Source organism: Petaurus breviceps, unplaced genomic scaffold (genome assembly GCF_028583685.1).
Source record: "Petaurus breviceps papuanus isolate PSGF00001 unplaced genomic scaffold, PetGlider_PUasm1.0 287, whole genome shotgun sequence".
NCBI classification, from domain to species: Eukaryota; Metazoa; Chordata; class Mammalia; order Diprotodontia; family Petauridae; genus Petaurus; species Petaurus breviceps.
Window position 1 is genome coordinate 2,193,443 of NW_027186029.1, and position 23,544 is coordinate 2,216,986.

Sequence of the window (23,544 nt, forward strand, 5' to 3'; positions counted from 1 at the left end):
TGTGGTGGGAGGAGCTTGCCGAATAGGTGGAGCAGAGCTGGAAGGAAGTTGGTCAGAGTAGTTAGAGCTGAGGGAGAGACAGGAAGCAGGCAGTGAGCTGTGAGTGTTCGTTTGTGGGAAGACCCTAGCAGTGAGAAGGCTTGGGGATAGCCGTGCCCTCTGCATTGTTATTGTATATAGATTTTTTGTTGACACAGGATCCACTTGGAGGTGTCTACACATCCCCATCCCTCCCAAAACTGGCAGATGAAGAGCCCATGTTGCCACATGCTGATCCAACTCCAATTTTCCAAGGTTAAGGCACAGTAGCACTATTGTGAAACAAAGTTTGACCTGGGGGTAAACATATCAAGTTATGGAGCTTCAGCTTATTATTTTAAAATATTTTCAGATTGAATTTTATAAACTCTTAAAATATTCTGAGGAAAGCTAGGTGTTGCAGGCCTCAAGTCGGGAAGACCTGAGTTCAAATCAGGCTGCAGACATTAGATGTGTTACCTGGGCAAGTCACTTAGCCCTGTTTGCCTCAGTTTCCTCATCTGTAAACTGAGCTGAAGGAAATGGTATACCACTCCAGTATCTTTGCCAAGAAAATAGCAAATGGGATCACAAAGAGTTGAATGTGACTGAAACAACTGCAACAGTAACAATTTCCAATGGAAAATGGACCTTTTTATTCTAAATAAACCTTTGCAGGGAGTTTGGCAGAAAGTGAAGAATCCATACTTCCTGAATTGTAGATGAAGCTGAGTTCCATGATGTAAATGTGTAAGTCAATTAAAAATCTAAATTAATCAAAGTACTGGGGTTTGGGGAGGAAGTTGAAGAAGGCTTTGAGGAGAAAGAATAAGGTCCCACTGCTGTGGGAAAACAGAAAATAATCTGCTTCACCTATGGGATTTCCCTTTTGTTCAATTCTTTAATTACATTCCTTTCCTTATATTTGTATGGCTTGTCAGCAAGAAATTCCCACTATTTCATAAGTTGTTGTCTAGCTAAAAGACATTCTATATTTATAATATAGACAAGCTTTTAAAATTCTGTATTAATATTGTTTGTTTCAGAAGAAAGCCTTTCTTAAATGATAACCTCTTTAAAGGTTCTCTCTAGTATGAATTCTCTGATGATGAGTAAGTTGTGCTTTCAAGCGGAAGGCCATCTCACATTCATTACATTCATAAGGTTTCTCACCAGTATGAATTCTTTTATGCCGGGTAAGGTGTGTGCTCAAGCGGAAGGCCCTCCCGCATTCATTACATTCATAACGTTTCTCTCCGGTATGAATTCTATAATGCCGATTACGTTCTGTCCTGTGACTGAAAGCCTTGCCACATACATTACACTCAAATGGTTTTTCACCAGTATGAATTCTATGATGTTGAATAAGCTGTGTTCTCAAGCGGAAGGCCTTCCCACATTCATTACATTCAAAGGGTTTCTCACCACTGTGAATTGTCTGATGTTCAGTAAGATGTGTCTTCTGGCGGAAGGCCTTCCCACATTCACTACATTCAAAATGTTTCTCACCAGTATGAACTGTTAGATGTTTAGTAAGACGTGCCTTCAAACGGAAGGCCTTCCCACATTCATTACATTCATAAGGTTTTTCTCCACTATGGATTCTCTGATGTCGAATAAGGTTTCTACTCTGGCTAAAGACCATCCCACATTGATCACATTCACAAAGTTTGTCACCAGTATGAAGCCTTTGATGTTGAGTAAGTTGTCTTTTCAGGCGGAAGGCACTGCCACATTCATTACATTCATATTGCTTTTCTCCACTATGAATTTTCTGATGAATAGTAAGTCCTGTCTTCCAGCGAAAGGCCTTTCCACACTCATTACATCTATGAGTTTTCTCTCCAGTGTGAATTATCTTGTGCTCAACAAGTCCTGCTTTCCGGCGGAAAGCCTTCCCACATTCATTACATTCATAAGGTTTCTCTCCAGTATGAATTGTCTGATGCCTGGTAAGTTCTGTTTTTTGACTAAAGGCCTTCCCACACTCATTACATGCATAAGGTTTCTCTCCAGTATGAATTGTTTGATGTTGAGTAAGCTGTGAGCTCTGGCAGAAAGCCTTTCCACACTGATCACATTTATAAGGCTTTTCTCCAGTATGAATTCTCTGATGCCGTGTAAGATAAGAGCTTAATCTGAAGGCTTTCCCACACTCACGACATTCATAAGGTTTCTCTCCAGTATGAATTGTCTGATGTTGAATAAGGCATGTACTATTGCGAAAGGTCTTCCCACATTCATTACATTCATAAGGCTTCTCCCCAAAATGGATGGTCTGGTGTTGATTAAGTTGAGCTCTCTGATGAAAGGCTTTTCCACATACATTACATCCATAAGGTTCCTTTCCATTATGAACTGTCTGATGTTGAATAAGCTGTGAACTGAGGCGGAAGGCCTTCCCACACTCATTACATCTATAAGGTTTCTTTCCAGTATGAATTTTATGATGTTGAATAAGTAATGTTCTCAGACGGAAGGCCTTTCCACATTCAGTACACTCATAAGGTTTTTCTCCAGTATGAATTGTCTGATGTTGAGTAAGTTGTGAGCTCTGGCGGAAGGCTTTCCCACATTCATTACACTCATAAGGTTTTTCTCCAGTATGAATTCTATAATGCTGAATCAGCTGTTTTCTCAGGCGGAAGGCCTTTCCACATTCGTTACACTCATAACGTTTCTCTCCGGTATGAACTGTCTGGTGTTGATTAAGTCCAGTGCTCTGGCGGAAAGCCTTCCCACACACATTACATTCAAAAGGTTTCTCTCCAGTGTGAATTCTATGATGTTGAATAAGACTGGCCCTCTGGCTGAAGGCCTTCCCACATTCATTACATTGATAACGTTTTTCTTCATCATGCAGCCTATGATTTTCAGTAAAGTCTGAATGATGTTTAAAGAATTTTCCATAGTCATTATATTTGGAAAAGATCTTCTTTGAATACATTCTGTTCTGTTTTCTTCGGTCTGCAGAAAGTCTGAAGTGTTTTCTTTTTGCATCCCGTTTAAGGAGGCTCATTCCTAACGATGATCTCTGCCGCACAAAGGAGACGTGCCCCAGACTGAAGCTTCTTGGCTTATCTGCGCCTTTCTTTTGAGCTGGTCTCACATTCCAAAAATGCTCTCCCTCATTGTTCTGCTCCCTTTCTAATGCTGTATCACCATGTTCCCAGGCTTCTCCCAAGGCAGAAGAATGGAGAACCTCTCCCATGCCTCTTTCTTCCTCTGCGATCCCCAGGTTTAGAGCAAACTCTTGAGTTTCATGAGTGGCTTCCCAATCTGAATGAGAAAAGAAATGTAACAGTGCTGTGTTACTCTTGCATACATACACACAGACCTGCCTTGCATGTTCTCCCTTAAGAGAAATTACTTTCTAAATATTCTGTATCAAACTATCTGTTTTTCCCAATATTGCCTCTAAAACAAGAAGTCCCTACCCTAGGAGTTTGTGTTCTTTAATTTATCGACACATTGAGGTCTGGGTCTTACTTTTTTAGGCCCCTTTACTTACTGGACTTCACTATTTTATTTTAAACACTAGTTGACCATTTCGATAATTATCTCTTTACAATATAATTCTGAGATCTGATAATGCTAGACTCCATTTATTAAAATCTTTATTATTTCTTTTGATCTTCTGTTCTTCCAAATGGCATCTGTAATTGTTTTATTCATATCTACATAAATAGGTAATTTACATAACATCAAATCTGTAAATCATTTGAGGAAGTATTGTCATATACTATCCACAAAAATTTATTCTTACTCCTAATTATTTTGGTCTTCCTTCTTTTCTGCCAAAATTATTTTCAAGTCCTAATTATGAGCCCTATGTATATCTCGGTATGCTCACAGCTAGTTATTTTAAGGACTCTGGAAGTCATATTGTGATGACTGTATCAAGCCTTGTGAAAGAGATTTAAAATCACTCAGAGAAGTCAGACTTGTCCATCCACAAGAGGAAGACCAAGCGGATGAACAAAAAAGGCATGCCGCCAGATCTGACACACATCTGGATGCTGTCTTAAAGAGCTTATCCAGAAGGACGTATCTCAGTGACAGTACAAACAGTGAGCTGGGCCCCCAGTTGAAAAGGTGAACAATATGGATGGCCTCTGGGAAACAATGAAGCTGCCCATGAAAACAAAGGCCCTTTAAAAAACATAAGCATTCTGTTGATATTGCTACCTGGCAGGGAAATGTGGATCATCACTGCCTCAGAGGAACTGAAGATGCATATCATACAAAGACCAATACAGAGGCCATGCAACCTAGAAGAATTCTGAAGAATGTGAGTGAAGGCTTTCATCCAGACATTCTGTCATAGGTTAATCACATGGCAGGAGGGAGTATGACAGGACTACCTTGGTCCACTCGTGATGGTGGCAGAAAGCAAGGACTACACACGGCATATTCAGCACCAGCTCCTGGTGGTGAACACAGACCATGGGTTCTCACACAGTGGGCAGGAATAAGTTCATTATGATCTGCATTGCTGGGAAGATAATTTGGGAAAAATGCCAGGAAAACTGGAAAAAGTCATCTAGCAGAAATTACGTTTGGATGAAGCTCTTGTACCATATGGCACAATGAATCCATTATCCGAATAGGTCATGTACTAAGTAAATCAGAACAGCAATCCTGGAAATACCCTGACTACTTAAGTGTTCATGACCAAATGAGACTAAATGGCTCAGAGAAGATGAAATGGGCTACATGAATATCTAGAAATTAAGTCATAGATAGTAATAAAAGTCCTGATGAAATGAATCAGGAGAATAAATAGCTTAGAAAAATAGTAACTCTGCCAAAGTAAATGACTTCCTAAAAACAAGAATAGCCCAAACATACATAAATCAATGACTCCATAAGATAGTAAGAAATAGAAAAAAAATTACAACACTAAAAAAATAAAAAATGTAAGCTGATATATAAAAACAAACAGAAAAACAAAAAAAGACCTAGAAAACAGGTCAAAGAGAAAGAATTTAAAAAAGCAGTGGAGTCCCTGAAAAACCACTGGGGTAAAAAAGGCCTGGACACTATTTTGAGATATCATAAAAAAAAAAAAACAACTGCTGATATTCATTAAAACCAGAGGCAAAGTAAAGACAGGATCCACTAATCTCCCCTTAAGCAAGTCACAAAAGTGTTAGATGTGTCACTACCAAGATCTATTGACCTCAAAGAAAAAAAATATATGGCAGATATTGTGAAAGAAGGAGCTCAAGTATCTAAGGAAGCTCGGGGAAACCTCCAATAAAACGTGAGAAGAGATCTTGTAACACACATTACATGCAGAAGAGCAGGGGATGCCACACCCAAGAACTGCGGGCCATGCAGCAAAGATGGGTACAGAACTCCAAGGGGACAAAGGAGAGAAGATGTGCAAGCACTATTGACAAAAAGACCACAGCGGACTAGGAACTGACCTCTCGTGTTGGGTTTATGGAGAAATGATCATGCTTGTCATGTTAAAAACAACGAAACAAAATTTCTACTTTAAAAAAGGAAACCAGTGGCAAGCCTGGCAAAGAGGCATGATGCAGTCATGATAAAAGGGCCTTAGTTATCTGGCCATCTGCCAGTGTTCTCTCTCTACCCAAACAGATTATGGCGAATGATGTCTGGACTGATTCAAAAATTCCATCCTTCAAATGTGGAGGTACCAACTCTACTGTTCCAGATCAGATTCTTGCCAACAAGGTAGAACCGGGTGCCAGGATGGAAATGAGGAGAATCTTGGGAAGAAGAGAATACTCCACCCTGGAATTTGTTGGGAGAGCAGATTTTAATGACTTAAAAAACCAAAACAAAACCTACGAAGGATCATATGGGTCCCAATTCTCCAAGATGAAGCTCCTAGTGCATCACAGACAGTGAAGCTTTCAAGGATGACATTCTTAAGGCACAGCTAGGTGGTGTAGTGCACAGACTTGCTGGATTTGGAATCAGAAAGATACGAATTCAAACCCAGCCTTAAGCATTTACTTAGCCGCTCCGCCTCGGCCTGCCTCAGGTTCCCCATCTGTAACCAGGAGATGAGAAGAGCACCTACTTGTCAGGGCTGCTGGGAGAATAAGATGAGAAAACGTTTCCAGAGCACATTTTGCAAGCCTCCAAGCACCCTCTCAGTGCTGGTGGTGATTTATCACAAAGTGAGCAAGTGTGGAGGGAAGCTTCCAAAAGAGATGGATCCCCACACACGGAACTCCCTGGCTCCCTGAGGTTTGTAAAACATACGTAGAGAGAATCAGAGACAGGCAACAGGATGACAGTGCTGTAGAGGGCAGCTGTGGAGTAATAAAGCTAAGTCAGGAGGCAGGACTCTTCCAGTGTTGGATGGGAACAATAACGTGGCTCTTCTTCAGCTTTCTTGTCCAACCTTGGGGCTGGAAAGGACTGAACTAGAGGGACTCAAAGGAAGAGACACTTAAGACAAATACTGAGATCTTAAGAGAGCCCCTGCCTCTGAGGAGTGCCCGTGTCCTGGCCCAGGTATGGCATTACATCCTTAGGTACTGAGAGAGCTGGCAGGGGGGATTACTGAGCCACTGTCACAGTCCCCTGAAATATCTGGGAAATGGGTCACACGGATTCTCAGAAAAAGTGATTTCCTTTGACTTATTAAGAGGGTGAAATCCTTCCTACAGCTATCTGACCGTGGGCTTCAGGGAATAGAAAGGAGGGAGATAAAACCTCAGGGACAACACACTCCAGCTGCCAGTTCCTAGTTGTAAAAAGCTAAACATTTCCCAAGCATTTGGTGTCCTGGCTACAAAAGAACCAACAGCCCTGGTCTCTGCATTACAAATAAATAGCAGGTTGAATGGGAGAGACCTTGCTAGATTGAAAAACAAATCATGTCCCAATTAAACAAAAAAGGCAGTGAGTGGGTACTGCAAAGCGGACCCGGCCTCTGAATCCCGCCACCAGAAGCCAACGCTCCAGACAGATCTGATCAGGGCTGGCCACGAGGAGACTCTCGCCTCCCCCTTCTCAATTCCATGCTTCCCTTAATGGCACCACAGCCCAGGGCTGCCTCCTCTGAGCTTGTGGTCCACTAGAAGCCCCAGATCGTTTTCCAGTTATCTCTTGATACGAATGCACAGTCATTTCTGGGCATCTCAGTAAAGAAGCGTCCAGAGGTGGAAAACCAGAAGGTTGGGAGGCCTTAAGTTCCTGCCATCAAACAGCTCAATGAAGCAACTGGGGGTGTTTAGTGGGAAGAGAAGATCTGGGGCAGGGACACCACCACGTTGTCGGGTTTGTGAAAGGCTGACACACCAGAGAGACAAGAACTCAACTTGTTTTTGTGTGGTGAAAACAGCAGAGCATCAGGAAAGGAGGAGAGGAAGTCCCATCTCCTGCCGAGGCATCCCCTTCTCTGACACTGGAGGGACATTAGGAGGGGAGAGATGCCCTCCACAGACCCTGAGCTGTGGAGGCCCAGATGAGTGTCCAGGAGGCAGCGAAGAGGAGACGTCCACATTTACTAGCACTTTCCCGGACTGGCCAAGTGAACGTTGTTTACAGTGACACACTCACCTGGATGGCTACTTCTCTGCATCCCTCCTGGTGTCCAGGGTGCTTCCCTTCGCTCCAGCTGGAAGATCACATCTGGCTTGGAAACTGTAAGTCCTATTCATTGGAAAAGGGAATTACTGGGGACACAGAACCATTCCAGAATTTAATCCTATACCTTTCCTTTGCAAAAGAGTAGGTATGCTAGTAAGGTCCCGAAAGTGCTATAGAAGACCTTCAAAACAGGCAGAAAATGGAGGAGAGATCTCATAAGTGAGTCTGATCTCAGAAAAAGTCATTTCCTTTGACTTAAGGGCATCGAACCTTTCATGCCCTTATCTGACTTTGGACATCAGGGAACAGAGAGGAGCTAAAACCTCAGGGACAACATACCCCAGCAGCCAGCTTCTAGTTGTACAAAGCAAAACCTTTCCCAAGCATACTGCTTCCTGCCTACAAAAGGATGGCTAATTTTGGCCTCTGCATATCAACAGCAGCTGCTTGAGAAAATGCCCCACACTTACTAAGGACCCCCCTCCACAAGGCAGATTCTGAACCGCTGCAGAAAGCCGTCCTTACCGAGGTGGACCAGATTCCTGTAGTTCTCCAGCATCACATCCCTGTACAGCTCCTTCTGAGCCGGGGCCAGGTGTCTCCATTCCTCACAGGTAAATTCCACAGCAACGTCACTGAATGTAACTGATTCCTTAAAGAGAAAAGAAATGAATGCGTGTCCAAGCATGAGCCTTGCAACAGCAGCCCCGGTGGAAGGAGCCCCAGAGTGGGTGGCCACTAGTGGAGTCCAGCCCTGTTAAGAGAGTAACAATGGTGGGCCTCCAGTTGACTACATTCTGAACACGCCAATAAATATTAAATGTCCTATGTGCAAGACTTGGTGTTCAATGTCAGAGACAAAAAGGAAGAGAAAACAGTCACTCCCTTCGAGGAACGCACCTTCTAATGAGCAAGATAACAAAATCACAGAGATCACAGTTCATGATCATGTGGCACTTTGGTGCTACCATGGACTCTGCTGGACATCAAAATGGGGCATGATCCAGAGCATGAGCAGGCTCCTAGCTTTCCCAGGCTGGCCATTTCCCCCTCGCCCACCAGCTTCTTGCCTGGTGCCCTAGCGTTCTCCAACTGGACTCTCATAATCTCAGCTGGCAATCCTCTTACACTCATCACAGTGATTTTCCTAAACCTTTTCGTCCCTCCTTAAGCCCTCCAAACTCCCTTTTCCCCATCCCCTACCCCTCAGCTGAGAACCTGGCCTCCTATTTCCCTGTAGGCTATGTACCAAAAGCTCCTCTTTTCCCCCCTCTATCTTGTATCAGTTAGATGCCCCCACTCTGCCCTTCTCCTTGTCAAGGTGAGCTCCTCTCGATGCCCAAGGGATCCCATTCCATCTTGTCTTCTCTGGCAGATTACCTCCCCCCCCCCCCCGGTCATTCCCACTCTCACCCACCTTAATTTCTCTAGGCCTACTAGCTTCCCCTGTGCTGCTTACAAACATCTCCATCATCTTCAAAAGACCCTCACCCCATCCACATATTTTTGCTGGCTACATCCCATATCTCTCTTCTCTCCCCCCTGAGAAAGCTGTGCAGGTTCCTCCCCTTCCTGTCCTCTTCACGCTCTGCAGTCTGGCTTCCAAACTCCCTCAGCTGAAATGTCATTTCCTCAATTCTCCTCCTTCTTCGCCTCTCCACAGGCTTTAACACTATCAGTCGCCCTCCTCTCCTTGACCCCTTTTCTCTCTGGGCTTTTGAGGCAGCCCTGTGCCGTGGTTCTCCTCCTCCCTCAGTCTCCTGCAAGATCCTCCTCTAGACCGTACCCTGTAACTGTCCGTCCCTCCAGGTCTGTTCTGAGCCCTGTCTCACTTCCCTTGGCGACAGCACCAGCTGCCATGGATCCCATGGATGATCATCTCTATGCTGATGATTCTCAGGTCACCTTCTCCAGTCCGTCCTCTCCTCCTCCTCCTCTCCAGTCTTCATATGGGACTCTCCTCTCTTCGTACCTCCCCATTAATGCTGAGGCACCACCGTCCTCCTGGCCCCTCAGGCATGACTCTCCACGGCTCACTCCCACCCAACCTGCTGCCAAGGCCCGTTCTCTCATCTTGGACACTTCTGCCACCCTGGGGCAGCTCCTCTGTTCCTCATGCCACACTGCTCTAACAGCTCCAGTCTGCGTTACCCTCTGCTTGGCTGCCAGAGGGATCTTCCTCAAGTTTCATTCTGATCATGTCTCTCCAACCCCCTCCCCCAAATTCAATCCAACCCTAAGGCAGTTCTTCCTACATTCTTTCACCAAACCAGGGTTAACCCTTAAGCTAGTCCAGCGGTGGGGAACCACCTGTGGCCTTCTAGGTCCTCAAGTATGGCCTTTAGACTTCATCCAGATTTTACTATCAATTTGCATTCAGTCAAAAGGCTGCACTTAAAGACCCAGAAGGCCCCAGATCCCTCACCCCTGAGCTGGCCCAAGAAGAAGCAAAGACTGACAAGGAATAAGGTAATAGAGGATAATCTTGACACACACACTGTACTTCTAGTGGTGATTCATTTGGGAAATTGCTACGCTGAAGACTAACAAGCATTCATCAGTTATTCTTTGTGTCCTCTAGCTTTGGATGGGGAGGAAGAGAACCAGGGCACAGAACAATCAGAGATCACTTCTAATACTGAGTTATTTGGGAAGTTAACGTTCAGAAATCCGAGACCAACAAATATCCGTCAATCCGGCCACGGGTTGGAAAGGGGAGAAGTTGGACATAATCAGAAACCTGCTACTTCTTGCAGGACTTGGAATCTTACAGCTCACCCACAAAGTGGGCCTGGGATCCATTCGTCTGGAAAACGATCTAGCCTTCCAAAACACAAGTCACTCAATCGATCATATCCTTTGACACTGAGGTGGCTCAGTGGGCAGAACACTCGATCTGGAGTCCAAATAGACCTGAGTTCAAATCCAGCCTCAGATACTTACTAGCTTTGTGACCCTGAGTCCAGCCATTTGACCTTTGCCTCAGTTTCCTTGGCTGTGACAAGGGGACAATAACAGCAGCTCCCTCCTGGGGTTGTTATGAGGACCAAATGTGATAATATCTGTAAAGTGGCCATCACAGGGCATGGCACATGGTCAGTGGCATGTTAATGCTGCCTTCCTTCTACCTCTTCCCTTCTGATCCAAAGAGGCCATTCTCAGATTTATTCCCCAAGTACAATAATGAGAGAGAGGCTCCATAAATACCCAACATCTTTAAAAACAGCGTTGGCCGCAACAGGAAGCTGGGAATGTACTATGTGTGCAGTGGCTAAGGACTTCAAAGGTGCTGTGATACAGGAAGTGACGCGGACAAAAGAAAGCAGAAGGAAAAGCTGGCTCTCTCCGCTGATCACAATGTGCTCCCTTCTCCTTCCTGCTTCTTGGCTTCCCTCCAGTCCCAGCATGGGTCCCACCTTCTCCAAGAATCATCATTTCCCATCCATCCTGCAGAAAGCCTGCTGGCTCATATCTGCTTCCTGGTTGTCGCCTCCATTAGACTGTGGGCTCCTTGAGGGCAGGGACTGGCTTTGGAGGCCTCTGTGCTCAGAACTGTGGCTGCCAACTTACTGACAAACTGATATGAATGGATCGAAACTCACTCAAGCTGTAAGAAAGTAGAGTGAAGCAAACCCCTGGCAACCCAAGAGATCCCTGTGAATTCATCAAAGACTGGAGCAGAGAGGATCCATGTGGGGCAGCATAAAAGCAAAGGAGAAGACCAAGCAGAGTGAGGCATCTTACACTGAAAGAAATAGACAAATGAACAACAAAATTTAAAGGAACCAAAGCCTTAAAAACATTATCTTCAATTGGGAAATAAGTTATACAGGCACTGGGGCATAGAGATCCACCGTGCCCTACTGGAAAAGTTGAAGGGGGTATGGGAGAAGATGTGGGAGAGAGCAGATTGGAGGAGGGGATATCCTGTGGGACTGCTATTTTGGGGCGGTGGGTAGGGGAAAAACGGGGAGAAAATTTGTAACTCAAAATCTGGCGGAAATGAATGATACAAATCAGAAGTTAATAAAGCATTTGAAAAATGAAAAAAAAAAAAAGAAAGTCTACAAAGCAAGATGACTATGCATCCCTTCCCACTGAAGCCTAATTCCCCTGCTCACTCCAGAAGCCTTGCTAACTACTTTGAATAAGAGCTACAAGGCACACATAAATAAACAAATAAATAAATAAATGACAAAAAAACCCCACAAAAAACCAAAACCCATCATCTTCAATGTTAAAGGGGTGAATCCACAAACACAAAGAATAAACAGGAGAATGAACAGAAAACAAAACCAAAGAATCTGTTGCTTTTAAAAACCCTAAACAAAGCACCAGACTTCACACACATTCATTGTGGAGGAAGGGCTGGAGTTAATCCTGTTCTGAATTAGCCAAATAAGACAACTGTGGCCAAGCTACTGGGGAAAGTTGGCCAAGTGCATTATGATCAAAGGAGAATCAATCCATCAACCAACCAACCAACCAGCCTTATGAAGTGTTACTGTGGGGCCACCAGGTGGCGCCTTAGTGCACAGAGCACCAGGCTGGAAGTCCAAGAAGACTCAGCTTCCTGGGCTGAAATCCCGCCTCCGATGTGACCCTGGGTAAGTCACTTCACCCTGTTTGCCTCAGTTTCCTCATCTGTAAAGTGAGCTGGAGAAGGAAACAGCAAAGCACTCAAGTATCTTTGCCAAGAGAGCCTCAGATGGGGCCATGAAGAGTCAGACATGACTTGAAATGACTCAACAACAATAATATGAAAGTCTTGATTATGGTTAATCTTAGGCTCTCTTACAAATCAGAGATAAATAAGGAGAGCGGATGTGAACAAAATATTTGAAAAACTGGATTTGACAGACCCACAGACACTCTTAAGTTAAATTCTTAGCAAACATGGCCATCTATTTTAACAGTGATAAACAGTTTTTATTCAGGCAATGAAACATGAAAAATACATTATTACTTATTATAATAATTTCATCTGTGTAAGTATAGCTCTTACAAATATTTATCTGACGTACAAAAAGGGAAATTATCGTACATATAACATTTATGTAGATGATCCTTACATACACAATGCAATCTTCCCTAGCTCATGGCATGGCAGTGACAGGGGCACCGTGAAGCAGGTGTGTGATTAGGATGGTCACTTACTGGCACACCTGTCACTATTATATAGAAATCTACTGGCAGCATACTTATGCTGAGAGCAGCACTGAGGAATGCACATGCTCCTTGGAGAATTAAAAGCGCATCTTGGGGGCAGTCAGGTAGTGCAGTGAGTAAGAGCACTGGCCCCAGAGTCTGTAGACCTGGGTTCGGTTCAGGTCTCAGATACTTAACACCCACACAAAAATAACTGTCCGTGTAACCTTGAGCAAGTTACTTAACCCTGATTGCTTAAAAAAAAAAAAGGCATCTGGATTCTACCACAAGGGAGAGAAGTCTCTGGGTGAGACTGAGGTAAGACCTGGGGGTTGGCTCTGAGCTCCAATTCTTATGTCTATGAGACCATTTGAGTTATCAAGTAAATAGAGAAGATTGCAGTGATTAGCCTGGGTGCTCCCCTAGGGCAGGAACTATCTGAACTTTGGATCTTGCCCAGCACCAGCATAGACTTAATACATCTTTGTCACACCGATTTAATGACTGACTGGCAGAGCACTCCTGTCCAGTGGATTCCACGTTCCACTGCAGGCAGGGGGCCATACAGTCTTTAAGAGATCTAAAAATTAAGAACAATTCAGAATATTAGTTTGGCTTGGCTGCATGCCCGGCCTCCATTTGTATTTAGGATACAGAATGCCACAGGTGTAAAATTGTACACTTAGTACACATAGCCATGAAAAGGCTATGGGAACATGGCAACTTACAGTCACCAGAACCATAGTATAGCTGACAATCCATTCCGTAGGAATCTCGCTTGTTCAAGTCTAATCGCAGGCTGATAAGGCAAAACAAAAAAGAATCAATTGCTTCTGGCACAGAGAGAGCTCACCCACCGCTGAAGACAGCTGCCCCTGCAAAGGGCTTTGCCAGCTCCAGAGCAGCATTTCTGCCCGTTTCCGAGGCTGCTATGGTAATGACAAGGAACCAGCTTTCAGGCACGCAGAACTAAGCAAAAGGGCAGGAGGGAGACCTTACCTTGAGCCGTCAGAGGCCATAACACAAAAATGCCGTGACCCAAAGGGACCCGGATGGGGCGGCTCAGAGACAAATGCAGAGAAGCAGAGCACACTCACCTGCGGGGTCCCGGCGGCCAGAAGCACAGGGGCCATGGCCTCCTTGTGCCTGAGGATCGGGCGTCACGAGGCAGAGCTGCAGAAAAAAGGGGACCCCGAGCAGTCACAGACTGCCTGCGGACCTGGGGCTCTGCCCGGGGAGGGGGGAGGAGCGCAGGGCGCTACCGAGGATACAATGTAACCCGTCAACGTCCCGCGGCCCGGCTCACCAAGGAGCACTCGCGTGTGCGCAGCGCTTAAGGGTTTGCGGAGCCCCTAAAGCCCACAGCGCCTCGTCTGGTCCCCACGACCTCCTGCGAGGCAGGGGAGATTATTATCCTCCGTTTACAGCAGAGGAAACTGAGGACCGAAGGGCATAACGGACTGCCTTAGCCCCGGGCCCGCTATGCCGTGGGTGCTGAATAAATGCTGGTTGGTTTGGCTGGACGCTAGCCATGGCGATACCCACAGCCCCAGCTCCAGGTCAGGCACACAGTAGGTGCTCAATGAATGCTCCTGGGGAGGGGCGGGAACCAGGTCGGGAGGAGGAGTCCTGGCCTTAGGGAGGGGTGAATGGAGCCACAGAGGGCGGGGCCCGGGGCGGGAGGCGGGGCCCGGGGCGGGAGGCGGGGCAGCGGCACAGGCCTCGCCTATCAGAGCGTCCCCTAGCGTGCGGGGCGTGGCTACGCGAGGGCTCGGGGGCTCTGCGCACGCGTGACTCTTCTGGGCCGCTCCCCCTTCTCGTTCCCCTTCCCTAGACACCTTCTCGGGGGCTCCGAAACCAGACGCGAGCCTGTGCTGGCGTCCCGTTAGTCCAGCCCTCCCCGACCTTCGGGTCGTACTCACTCCGGCCCGGGACGCGGGGCTCTAGTCCCAGTGGCGGCTGAAAAGGGAGAGGAGGCAAAGAAGATGCGAACCCGTCCGAGACACTAGCGTCACGTGGAAGCGGAAGTTACGAGGCGTACCTGCCTGGCCTGGTCCTTCCTCTTCCGGCCTCGCCTCTCTCTCCCCACCAATCCTCTGCCGTTCCTCTGCCCAAGCCTCCCGCCCCCGTTTCCATGGCCACCGCTTAGTGCCTGCGGCCGCAGAGGCCGCTGGGAATCGTAGTCCGCCCGCGGTGCACGGTTTCTAGCTATGCCCGGGTCCTCGGACCGCGGACCGCGGAAGCGCGTGGGGATGTTTGTGAAGGGGCTTCCAGTGCACCCCGAGGCGTGCGGGGAGCCAGCCTGGCACGCCTCGGCCCCGCCGCCCCGGTCACCCCGCCCCGCCAGAGCCGGCCCAGGGTTTAGAAAGCCGTGACACCCCCTCCCCCGAGCCTGAGCTTTCGGCAGGCTGTCCCGGCCTGGACGCCCTTCCTCCCCGGGCCCCCGGCCCGCGGGTGACGTCATCAGCCCCGGCTCTGCAGGTCCGGCCCAGTCCATGGTCTTGCGTCCCTCAGGCAGCAGCTGGTTTGCTGCTCTCCAGCACCAGAGCTGGGCAGTGTGATTCTGCATATTCTCCGAGTCCGGCTTTCACAGCCATGCATTACTGCTGGAAAAACCCAGGAAAGGGAAGATGCTGGACGTGGCCAGGGTCACACAGCTGTTAAGTTGTGATGGGGAGCAGCTGGGCTTGGAGGCAGAAGACTCGGTCTTTCTGGGTTCAGATCTGGCCCCAGACGCGTCCGTGCTGTGTGACCATGGACAAGTCACTTAACCCTTGGAGATTCCCCAGTTTGCTTCAGTTCCTCATCTGTAAAAGGAAATGGCAAAGCACTTGAGCATCTGCACAGAAGGAGTTGGATACTGCCGCGAAAACGACTGAACTGAGCTGGAACGCACATTAAGAATTTCACAGGATGGCACATTGATCTAGGCAGTCATTCACAAGCGTTTACAGGGTGGACCGTTTACAGATGCAAAAGTGAGACAGTCCTTGGTGACGAGGAGCTCGTGTTGTATCATGACGGGATGTGAGAAGCCCGATGGAGGCTTCAATGGGGGGAAATGCCAATAAAGAGTACAGAATGGCCCCCTAGAGACCAGACATGCCAGCTTCTGCCACTTCTAAAGGGCTGTGCCCTAGATCTTACTGGGCTGTGTGAGAGATACAGAGGGCAGCGCACATCGCATCTACTGAGATGAAATAGTCACTGATCCTTATCACGGGTCACCACTGTCTATAGTAGAGGTCATAAGCTATAGTTCATAGGCCATATCTGGCCACCTGTTTTTATAGACTCAGCCAAGAATGGATTTGCTGACTCTGATCTATATAACCCTTTTGCATACAACTCATGCTGGGGCCCAAGCTGATACTGAGGTTCATTGGGTGCCCTAGAGCCCACTAGCCAGAAACTCCCTGTCCTGGGGGCCCCTTGGGTGGGGTGTGAAATGTAAAATCTTTGCCCCTTTGGGTGCCTTTGTTGAGGAGCTGAGTCCTGTTAGGGCTATGTATACTCTCCCTCACTCTCATCTACCACCAAGTTGGCTAAGAAATGTTTTTCTTCTGGACAATTTCACACTTAATGTAGTTATGAAACTACATACTACTACTAAACATACAAACAACTCTCTCATGTGGTTAGAAAGCAAGACTATCTTCAACCCTCACCCTCTTCCATCTTACTTTCCATCCCTTGAGGTTCTTCAAGTCCTCTCTGGGAAGTTGTCCAAACCATCTCTTGGGAAAAGACTTGCCAGTTGAGGACAGAACCTGGGCCACTTCTTGGGGTATGTAGAGCTCTTTTAGGGAGCAGAGGCTTCAAGGTTCAGGCAACTCTGCACTGTAGGTGGGTCAGAAGGGGTTAACTGGAATTACATCTCAATGTATACCATAACTGTCATATAAGTTCTCCTGAAAGCCATAGCCCCCAAACGGCTGAAACTGAAAGCTTCCCCCCTTCCTGCCATGTGGTCAAGGCACCGCAGAGATGGCAGTCCTAGGAAAAGGGACAATCAATCCTAGTATCTGGTCATACTGATGAAATGATTGCTTAAAGAGTCCATTTCACTGTCAGCCTCCTGAGAAGTATATGGGAAACAGAAATAAGTTTCAGCTACAAGGTCCCTTGCAGTGGCAAACAAGATGGTAATGCATCATTAATGCTGTCTACACCTGTAAGACCATATCCATTGCTGGTTCTGACAGTACCAGGAATTTGGTTGCTAGAATCAGTTGAATGTGCTTCATTTACAGTGGGACAGAGATCTGGATGAACCAGACAAAACTATGATCTTCAGAAACTGGATCCTTGTAGGCCAGGGCCAATTGCATCAGCAAAGGAGGCAGGGTATTGGGTTCTTGAGCTTTGAGCAGAATCACAGTCTGTTAGTGAACACTCCCAGCAACGCTATGCATGATCAAGGGCCATGACATTGCTGTCTCCACTATACTGCCTGCTCTGCTGTGGGCCTGATGGTGATGCTGCTTTTGGTTATCCATGCTTTTATATCAGCATATTCTGAACTTCCCTCGACATCACACCCAGTGCAGTAATTACACTTTTTTAGAAATGTGTGCTGTCATTTCTAGTAAGGGCCCCATCCAATGTTACTTCTATTAGTCTTCTTTCTGAGGTCACAATTGTTTAAAGATTTTTTTGTTGGTGGAAGAGAATCCGGAAAACTTTGGGGCCCGAGGGCTGGGATGTGGTAAGAGCAGCATGTTTTGTGTAGGCTGGGCTGGTTTCCCTCTGGGGGAAGAGAAGGCTATTCTGGAGATCATCAGTGATTTGGAGTCCTTGGTACCTGAGGTTTAAAAGGTCTCCCTTGACTGCCACACTGCTCTGCAAGGAAATCTGTCAGATGCAGCATGGTCACTGCCATGGTTAAAGCAGAGAGGAAAGGGGGTAATGTTTTCTGCATTGTATACTTGTTTTGACTGCAGTATCTAGTCCATGACCGTCTCCTTGCCTTCCATTCCCTAGCCAGAATCAGTCGACTATTGCTAAGCTAGGCCTGTCCCAAGATAGTCCTATAATACAATATAAATAGTAACAATGGGAGGAAACTTCAAAGAGGGAGCTTTTAGTTTGATGGAAGAAAAAACTTCCTACAAAGTCGAACTGTTGAAAAATGGAATGGGCTAATACTGACAGTGGGTCTTCAAGCAAAAGTTGGATGACCCCTTGCTGTGGGTGTGATAGAGTTGTTGCTCAAGTATGAGTTGACCATGATGGTGTGAGAGTCCCCTTCCAACCCTTAAGGTTATGTATGATTCATAGTCAGAACTATGTTCAGTCATTGTGGGCTTACACTGAAGTCAGTGCCATTCTGGCTTTCCATATGGGGTCTCAGTCTTGAATCCATCCTACACACAACAGCAAGAGGAGCCTTCCACAATTTGGTTCCTTACTGCCCCAATCAACCTGAGCTTCTAACTCTGGCCTCTCCACTCTAGCTTGGCCAATCTTATGACCATCCCTTGAACCTTTGTCATCCATGACACTCCTCCCCCCTCAGCTACTTCGAAAACCTTTTGTTACTTGATGTCTTGGCTGGGATCCTGCCATTACAGTCTTCCCCTCTTTTTACCCCTTTTCCATCCCTCAGTCCGGACAAGCTCTGCCGTGCTGCAAGAAGAGTGATCTTTGTTCTTAAGTCCACCAATGAAGCTGGGATCTGTAGAAGCCAAAATCTGCATGTGGGCTTCCTCTCCTTAATGCACAAGGCTGGACAGGGTTTTGCCCACAGGGAAAATAATTTGTTCAAATATGGTTTGTCCTTAATGGCGTCTAAAGTATTGAGTGTTTCACTCTACTGAGCACACAACTTGAGTATGATATTGTATGCTTGATACTGCTGTCATAGAACTGAGATGGCTAAAAATCTCTTTTTTGGATTTAAAGGCCAGGGAAAGTCAGGACGTTAGCATTGGCTGAATTGTCTTAGGAGCCGGAGAATCAATGTGAGGATTAGCTACTCGAGTCACATTTAGAGACTCTGGGGTCCTCCCTCAGTGTTGCTGCTTAGCATGTGAATATTGTTGTTCAGTTATTAATCAGTCCTGTCTGACTTCTTGTAATCTTTCCCATTTGGGGTTTTCTTGGCAAAGACACTGTAGTGGTTTGCCGTGTTCTACTACAACTTGTTTTAGGGATGTGGAGACTGAGGCAAACAGGGCTTACTCAGCGATTTGTGACTTACTCAGGATTATGAAACTAGTAAAGAGAGGCCAGATTTGAACTCAGGGAGATGAGTCTTCCTGACTCCAGGCCTGACGCTATCAATTGTGCCACCTAGCTTCTCTGACATTTGAATGTACTGGAATACTACTATGATTTAGGAAGTGACAAAAGGGATAGTTTCAGGGAAACTTGGGAAGACATGTACGAACAGACTGAAGTGAGAGCCATAATGATTTATACACTAACAACCTTGTAACTTAAGAACTCTGATCAATGCAATGACCAACCACAACTTCAGAAAATCTGTGTTGATGCATGCTGCCCACCTCCCAACAGGCAGGTGATGGGCTCAAGATGCAGAACAGACATACATTTGTGGATGTGGCCACTGGAGGATTCGTCTGACTGTGTATTTATTACCCTCCCCCCTCTTTTCCAACTGAGGAGGGCTTGGGCCAGGAGAGAAAATACATGCTTGTTGAGAAAAAACTTGGTAACCCTGCTTTAAATGCATAAGACTTTAACCTGTTGTTTCAGAGGCACCCACACTGGGGATATATAATTCAGCACAGCTTAGGTCCGAGTATTTGTAAAGTGGAAGACACCCAGTAAACACTAATTATGGGACCAGATATCCTGTCAAGCCTTAGCCCACCTAAGAAGGAGACAGAGCAACACAAAATGTGAATCTTACAGGGCCTTTCCCTTGTGAGAATTTATATCCTATACACAGTAAAAAAGCATCAGGAAAATCTAGGCTAGAGGAAGATGTCTCCAAGAGCTCAGCTTCCTACAGCTCCTAATTAGGAATGGGCAACCTTGTCTTTTATTCTCCCCCATAGCCCTTCCAGGAAATTAGTATCTGTGGTCTGAGCCTATAAAAGGATTACCGACAAAGTGAGATCTAAGGGGATAAAGGCCCCATAAGATTCTGCCCCATAAGAGGGTTGGGGAAGAAATCTCTCAGGGACAGGCCTGCACAACATTATGGGCAGCTCACAGCCCACCAGCCACTGAGGGGAAAGGGGGCAGTGAAAATGCAAAATTCACTTACAGCAGGTCAGCACAAAATACATGGCACTTGGGCCCACCAATGGATTTCAGGAAACTGAGAAAAATGCAGAGAATGTGAAACATGGGGTCAAGGGCTGGATGTTGTGCAGGCCAGCTCTAGGGCCAGCATTCACAATAAAAGAACTAGAGAAGTAGGATCTCTTTAGATGGTCATAAGCCTCAATTAATAAACCTGTTTTCAGACTGAAGATTATTACAATATATTTGGGAAAGTCTCCTTTTAGTCTAAAGTCACTTTAAGGAGTAAGATAGAAAGTAATTAGGGGAAAGAGCCTACACTTACTGGTGTGTACATTAAGATGAAATTGGATTAAGAAAAACCTCTCTAAGACAACTAATTACTTGTGTCAATCTCAACAGGTACTGGAGTGTGGGGAGGAAGAAGTCTGGGAATCTGAAGAGGAAGAAAAAGGTTTGGAATAGCTATGGGAATGTGGATAGGCTCTGCTTCAGATGTGGGGTTTCCCTTTAGTTAAAATTCTTTAAATTTTCAGTAAAGTAGTATACATCTGGCAATAATTCTTGGGGTGGTTACATTTATGGCTTCTCAGTATTTATTACTTGGCATTTCCTAAGTCCTGTGCTGTAGCTAAAAGTCATTTCATATTTACCACATAGACAAGTTTTCTTTGTTTAGTATTAAGTGATGTGTTCTGGAGGCCACCCTTTCTTCAATGATAACTCTCCTACATTTTCTCTCCAGTGTGAATTCTCTGATGATGAGTAAGCTGTGCCCTCAGGCGGAAGGCCATGTCACATTCATTACATTCATAAGGTTTCTCACCAGTATGAATTCTTTTATGCCGGGTAAGGTGTGTGCTCAAGCGGAAGGCCCTCCCGCATTCATTACATTCATAACGTTTCTCTCCGGTATGAATTCGATAATGCCGATTACGTTCTGTCCTGTGACTGAAAGCCTTGCCACATACATTACATTCATATGGTTTTTCCCCAGTATGAATTATGTGATGTTGAGTAAGCTGTGTTCTCAAGCGGAAGGCCTTGCCACATTCATTACATTCAAAGGGTTTCTCACCACTGTGAATTGACAAATGTTCAGTAAGATGTGTCTTCTGGCGGAAGGCCTTCCCACACTCACTACATTCAAAGCGTTTTTCACCAGTATGTACTGTCTGATGTTCATTAAGACGTGTCTTTAAGCGAAAAGCCTTCCCACATTCGTTACATTCATAAGGTTTTTTCCCAGTATGAATTCTATGATGTCGAGTAAGCTGTGTACTCAGACGGAAGGCTTTCCCACATTCATTGCATTCATAAGGTTTCTCACCAGTATGAATTCTATGATGTCGAATAAGATCTGCCCTCTGACTAAATGCACTCTCACATTCATTACATGCATACTCTTTTTTTCCTGTATGAACTGCCTGATGTTGAGCAAGTCCTGTGCTCTGGCGGAAGGCCTTCCCACATTCATTACATTCATAAGGTTTTTCACCAGTATGAATTCTATAATGTTGAGTAAGAACTGCCCTCTGAACAAAGGTTTTCCCACATTCATTACACTTAAACCGTTTTTCTCCCGTATGAATTTTCTGATGTTGAGTAAGGTATGCACTCTTACGGAAGGTCTTCCCACATTCATTACATTCATAAGGTTTCTCTTCACTATGGATTGTTTGATGTTGAATAAGCTGTGAATTCAGGAGGAAGGCCTTTCCACATTCATTACACCCAAAAGATTTTTTTCCAGTATGAATTTTCTGATGTTGAGTAAGCTCTATTCTTAGGCGGAAGGACTTTCCACATTCATTACATTCATAAGGCTTCTCTCCAGTATGAACAATCTGATGCTGACTTAGCTGTGAGTTCTGGCGGAAAGCCTTCCCACATTCATTGCATTCATAAGGTTTTTCTCCAGAATGAATTCTATAATGTTGAATAAGTTGTGATCTCAGGCGGAAGGCTTTTTTACACTCATTACACTCATAATGTTTCTCTCCGGTATGGATTGTCTGATGTTGAGTAAGTCCTGTGCTCTGGCGGAAAGTTTTCCCACACTGATTACATTCATAAGGCTTCTCTCCACTATGGATTGTCTGATGGCGAATAAGCTGTGAACTGAGGCGGAAGACCTTTCCACATTCATTACACCTGTAAGGTTTCTTTCCAGTATGAATATTATGATGTTGAGTAAGTTCTATTCTCAAGCGGAAGGCCTTCCCACATTCATTACATTCATAAGGTTTCTCTCCAGTATGAATTGTCTGATGTTGAATAAGCTGTGAATTCTGGCGGAAAGCCTTCCCACATTCATTGCACTCATAAGGTTTCTCTCCAGTGTGAATTCTATAATGTTGAATAAGTTGTGTTCTCAGGCGGAAGGCCTTCTTGCACTCATCACACTTAAAACATTTCTCTCCTGTATGGATTGTCTGATGCTGAGTAAGTCCTGTGCTCTGGCGGAAAGTTTTCCCACACTGATTACATTCATAAGGCTTCTCTCCACTGTGCATTGTCTGATGCTGAATAAGTTGTGAACTGAGTCGGAAGACTTTTCCACATTCATTACATTTATAAGGTTTCTTTCCAGTATGAATTTTATGATGCTGAGTAAGTTCTATTCTCAGGCGGAAGGCCTTTCCGCATTCATCACATTTATAAGGTTTCTCTCCAGTATGAATTGTCCGATGTTGAATAAGCTGTGAGTTCTGGCGGAAAGCCTTCCCACATTCATTGCATTCATAAGGTTTTTCTCCAGTATGAATTCTATAATGTTGAATAAGTTGTGATCTCAGGCGGAAGGCTTTTTTACACTCATTACATTCATAATATTTCTCTCCTGTATGAATTGTCTGATGTTGAGTAAGTCCAGTGCTCTGTCTGAAAGTCTTACCACATACATGACATTCATAGGGTTTCTCTCCAGTATGAATTCGGTGATGTTGAATAAGACTGATCCTTTGGTTGAAGGCTTTATCACATTCATTACACTGATAACGTTTTTCTCCATTTTGTAGACTAAGGTTTTCATTAAGGTATGAATTATACTTAAAGCATCTTCCAAATTCATTATACTTGCAAAATATCTTCTCTGAACATGCTTTCTTACATTTCCTTAAATTTTTAGATTGTTTCATGCCCTTTCTTTGGGTCTCATGTTTACAAAGATTTGTTTTTAGAGATATTTGTTGTGCCAAAAAAAAGTGCCTTTGAGATAAACTTCTATAACATTTATTATATTTGTGGTTTCTAGATTTATTTCTAGGTTTCTTTTTGGTTATATTTTCTTTTTGACAATGTTTTTCCTCATTGCTCTGATGCCTCTCTAATGTGGCATCACAATTCCAGGTTTTATTTAATGTGGAGAAAGAGAGATTCTTCTTTGTGCCTCTTCCCTGGGATAAATCTTTTATTGAAACGCCCAGCTTCAGAAATGACTGCTTGGTTTCTGGAGTAGCCTCCCAATCTGAAATGAGATGAAAAGCAATGTCAATGTCTTCTTTGTTATTCTTGGTATATACATACATAGTGTTCTCTGTATTCTCCACCAGGAAAAATTATAGTCTAAATCTGTTTTCTATT

The 23,544-nt window shown here is 45.2% G+C and overlaps 2 protein-coding genes across 2 annotated transcripts in view; both read right to left on the reverse strand.

Moving 5' to 3' along the window:
- Positions 1-650: 650 nt before the first annotated feature.
- The window catches only part of LOC138167710 (zinc finger protein 850-like), a 49,776-nt gene continuing 26,882 nt past the window's right edge, over positions 651-23,544 (reverse strand). The window contains exons 4-5 of the mRNA XM_069096686.1: positions 21,087-23,428; positions 651-2,836 (exon numbers count right to left, since the gene is read on the reverse strand). Of these exons, the coding sequence (XP_068952787.1) occupies positions 1,094-2,836; positions 21,087-23,428 (4,085 nt within the window). The 3' untranslated portion in view covers positions 651-1,093. The remainder of the gene's footprint in view (positions 2,837-21,086; positions 23,429-23,544) is intronic.
- LOC138167706 (zinc finger protein 90-like) lies at positions 5,781-14,796 on the reverse strand. The gene is made up of 5 exons (XM_069096685.1): positions 14,667-14,796; positions 13,842-13,917; positions 8,122-8,248; positions 7,567-7,659; positions 5,781-6,046 (listed from the first exon to the last, which is right to left on the reverse strand). The coding sequence occupies exons 2-5, from the start codon at positions 13,875-13,877 to the stop codon at positions 6,006-6,008; spliced, it is 297 nt and encodes a 98-aa protein (XP_068952786.1). The 5' UTR covers positions 13,878-13,917; positions 14,667-14,796; the 3' UTR covers positions 5,781-6,005.